This window comes from Teleopsis dalmanni, chromosome 1, assembly GCF_002237135.1.
Source record: "Teleopsis dalmanni isolate 2A chromosome 1, ASM223713v2, whole genome shotgun sequence".
NCBI classification, from domain to species: Eukaryota; Metazoa; Arthropoda; class Insecta; order Diptera; family Diopsidae; genus Teleopsis; species Teleopsis dalmanni.
In genome coordinates this window covers 143,451,617-143,455,594 of record NC_051846.1, presented here as the reverse complement: position 1 = coordinate 143,455,594, position 3,978 = coordinate 143,451,617, and the positions used below count along the sequence as shown (strand labels likewise).

Genomic DNA, 3,978 nt, shown 5'->3' with positions numbered 1-3,978 from the left:
AGCAAACTATAAATCCAATGTTTGTAAAGTAATCTTTTAGTTATTTTAATGTACTTGGCAGCACTTCCAAATTTGGAAAAGTTCATTTGTCAAATCTGACAAATGGCGGCATATGTTAAAATTTATTTTCATAACTTGGGCAAGTTTTGTTTTGTATGATGTTTAAAACTAATGCAGTTCTTACGTTGCAATTCGGTAATTTCACGAATTTTATTGGTTCCCATTGGTGGAATATACAAGTAGGTATTCTAATTCAAAATTTCTATATATTCAATCACTTATTCATTTCAGGAATCTGGTTTTAATTATGACGATAATGGTCCCACTTCTGATATTGATAATGATGTCTTTTACAGAGAAGGAGTTAACTTAAATGTAAGTGTAGTTATTTAATTTATTATTTACTCGAATAGAAGTGCAAACATATTCTTTTCGAATTATATTCTATATAAAATGTCTAGAAAGTTCTGGCGAAATAAACAGTTGTTTTTCTTATTTCTCTTTGTTCCTGGCGCCGATGCGTCCGACGCCATTTATGCGAATTGTGTGCAAAAGCAGAATTTGTTAATTTTTTTAAATCAAATTATAAATAGAATAATGTAAAAGAATACCTATGTTATTTCTATAAAATATTTTCGGATAACGGATAGTATATATTTGTATATAATAATTTTATATCAGTGGTAGTTTAATATTTTCATGAACCACAGCGGTAAAAAAAGGTATTCGTCGTTAACTAAAATGTTTAAAAAAAATGTTTATGACTTCTTTTAAACGCTTTGGTATTGATTGGACTAATATTGCTGTCATAGCTGGATCTATATTAGCCCGTTCGTCCATTAGAATCTGTTGCATCTGTTGCTTATTTGAAAAGCTGTGTTTTTTTAATATGGACGCCAAATGACCCCAAAAAGTTATAGGGGGTGTAAGTTTGGACTTTGCATAGATGTTTTCATCACTTTTGAGCAGTTTGACTATAACCAAAGCTTAGTCTTTAACGCAGTATGCTTTGAATCTTTATCCTGATAGAACTGAAAATCATTCTTCCTCTATAGCCATAAATTTTAAGCGAATTTTGAATAGTTTGTGGTGTTGCTTCTTTTCCCAAAAATAGCTGAACGTTTACAAAGAATTGTGGCATTTGTTTTGGGATTTTTTGAACTTGGCGTTTATTGTTATTCTAAAGTACTGCATGTAATGAGTAAGGCTGACGGAAGTCAAGATTGGGTTGCATATTAACTATAAAAAAATTAATTAAATAATACCATAACTAATAATATATAAAATGCATCATTAATCTCTCAACACTCATTTTTAAAGTCATTTGTATTTAATTATATAAAATTTTTTATTTTAGCGTCAAACTACTTACACTCCTCGTTTGCTCTTAGTGGATTTGGATGGCGCTCTTAAGCATTTGCCGCGTGAAGGAGAACTTTATGGCAACTTTAAGCGTCCAACAAAAAACGAAAATACAGACGACGAGGATGTATCTGTCAAGAAATTGAAAGATAATATAAATTGGCCAGACAATGTGGAATTATGGGAAAAGTCAGAAATTGAAAAAAATTCATTTCAAAAAGACTTGGACAATCCAGAGGCATCCATAGAAAAAACTAATTACAATTTAGTTGAGAATGTGGAGTCATGGGCTGATTTTTTGTATGCGCGCTACCATCCACGGACCGTAAATGTTGTGAACAATTTTAAACATTCAGTAGACAAGCAAACTTTTGATACATATTCTTGTGGCGTTGAATTGTGGAAGACTGAACAGTTTAGTGATGACTTTTGTGACAAAATACGGCAATATGTGGAGGAGTGCGATTATTTGCAAGGATTCCAAACAGTTTTTGATTGTTATAATGGATTTAGTGGCTTGGCCTCTAAATGTTTGGAATATATAAATGACGAATACACTAAAGCTAACTTTGTTGTTCCTGTTTATTCACCTAAAAATATACTTTTCGAAAACGCAGGTGAGTTATGATAATTTAAAATAATTTAAAAGTTATTATTGAAAATAATTAACAATTTAGATGAACCTATGTCTGACTCCATACGGGTTGTGAATAGTGCCTTAGCTTTTAATGCACTTACAGAACAAGCATCTATGTTTATGCCAATCAGTACCCAAGATCGCGTTTGGCGTCAATTAGGCAAATCTCGAGAAATATCATTAGTAAACTATCGTTCCGAGAACTACTATCAAACATCTGCTATATTAGCTGCTTGCCTAGATACAATATCATTACGTTATCGTTTGAAGGATGCACCAGCTTCTAATTCACTTGCTGGTTTCTGTGGCGACTTAACAAACTATGGTCGGAAATTGGTAGCAGCAGGATTTGCAATGCCGTTTCAAATGCAACAAGACGAAGACTTGATTGATTGCCTAGATAGATTTGAGGGCCCACTGTTTACGCAACTAACACCGAATTGCACAATTGGTACAGATTACATAATACAATCCATGTGTGTTCGTGGTATTCCGAATAATCGTCTGAAACGTCCACTTGCAATGGCAAAAAAACAAATGCGTATGGCTGCATATAAATGTGATAGTGTGTCTGAGATGTTCCAACTTTATTTGCAATGTAGTCATCATGCTAGCCTGGCTCATGTTAGTTCACTATCAGCTCCAATGCCTACACGCGTTCCTTTTCCATGCGAAATATTTAATGAGTCTCTGAACAACATGGGTTTTATTTCAACAGCAACGGAAAGTGTACCAAGGGAAAAGATAATATCTGTGCCAACACTAGCAACGGTACAGTGTTCCAGTGAGTTAGGGAATACAGTGGACACATTGCATCGTGAAGCCAAACGAATTAAAATTGCAAAATTGCATCGTTTTAAAATGTCGGGGTTGGAAGAGGAAGAGTATGTCGATGCTTTAGAAAATTTGCTACTTTTCAAAGACAATTACGATGACAACTTCGAGTTGTAGCTGCGCATACAAGGTCAGACAAAAATTATTTTACTAGAAATCTTATATTTCTTAAAAGTATATATATAATTATTTATTATTAAGTTTTCCAAGCTAAATTAATAGTTTTTCACACAAGCAAAACATTTTATTTTAATACAATTATTAACTACATAATGCCTTAAATTATCTGAGCTTAGTAAATTTTGAATCCAAGTTATGGATGTTAATGACTCAGAGTTTATTTATGAAGTTACTCGTTTCATTCTTACAGAAAGGATTTTCTGTTATATTTTAATTAATGTTCTTTATTTAAAACTTAATCTTTATTGATAATACTTAAACTGCATTTAATTAATCTTCATGCGTCGGGCGTGTTGACATATAATTTAAATATTTCCATATTGGAGCTATTGCCGTTTTGTATACTAGGGATTATTTTTCAGTTTGAGCAGGGTAGCTAGAAAGCGACGCTTAATTTCATTACTTTTAGCTTTGATATGGTTTTTCCAAGTTAATCTGCAATCTATAGTAATACCAAGGTAATCTGCCTTTGCTTGTATGAACACTTCATCATTGTTAATGATAGGTAATTTTTTTTATTCGTGTAGATAACATGTACTGTTTACTTATATTTTCTTGAATTCTCCATTTGTCGAAGCATTTCAGTGTTGCATTAACGTATTTCTGCAAGTTGTCTGTGGATTTGCTAAAATTTTTATTAGCTGCAATTAGTGCTGTATCGTCTGCAAAAATTGCTATCAGAATTTGAGTATCAGAACGAATTGGGATATCAGCCGTAAACAACTAGTAATGAGTAATGGACCTAGTACGCTACTTCGGGGCACACCTGTTTTCCTTTGTTTAAGTTCGGAGATTGAGTTTTTATACTTCTCAGTAGTTGGGATAATTTGGTAAGGACACACGCATGCAAAACACTGACAAAAGTCTTTGCAACATCTACATATACCGTCGAGGAAAATTGTTTTGAGTCAATTCGCTTTTTATTTAATTTACAAGTCTATGAACTTGTTGTATAATAGAATATT

The 3,978-nt window shown here is 32.7% G+C and overlaps 1 protein-coding gene across 1 annotated transcript; it reads left to right on the top strand.

The window, feature by feature from the left end:
• Window positions 1–3,047, top strand: LOC119669158 (protein misato-like). The gene is made up of 4 exons (XM_038078960.1): window positions 1–239; window positions 292–375; window positions 1,358–1,979; window positions 2,040–3,047. The coding sequence occupies exons 1-4, from the start codon at window positions 156–158 to the stop codon at window positions 2,948–2,950; spliced, it is 1,701 nt and encodes a 566-aa protein (XP_037934888.1). The 5' UTR covers window positions 1–155; the 3' UTR covers window positions 2,951–3,047.
• Window positions 3,048–3,978: the final 931 nt, after the last annotated feature.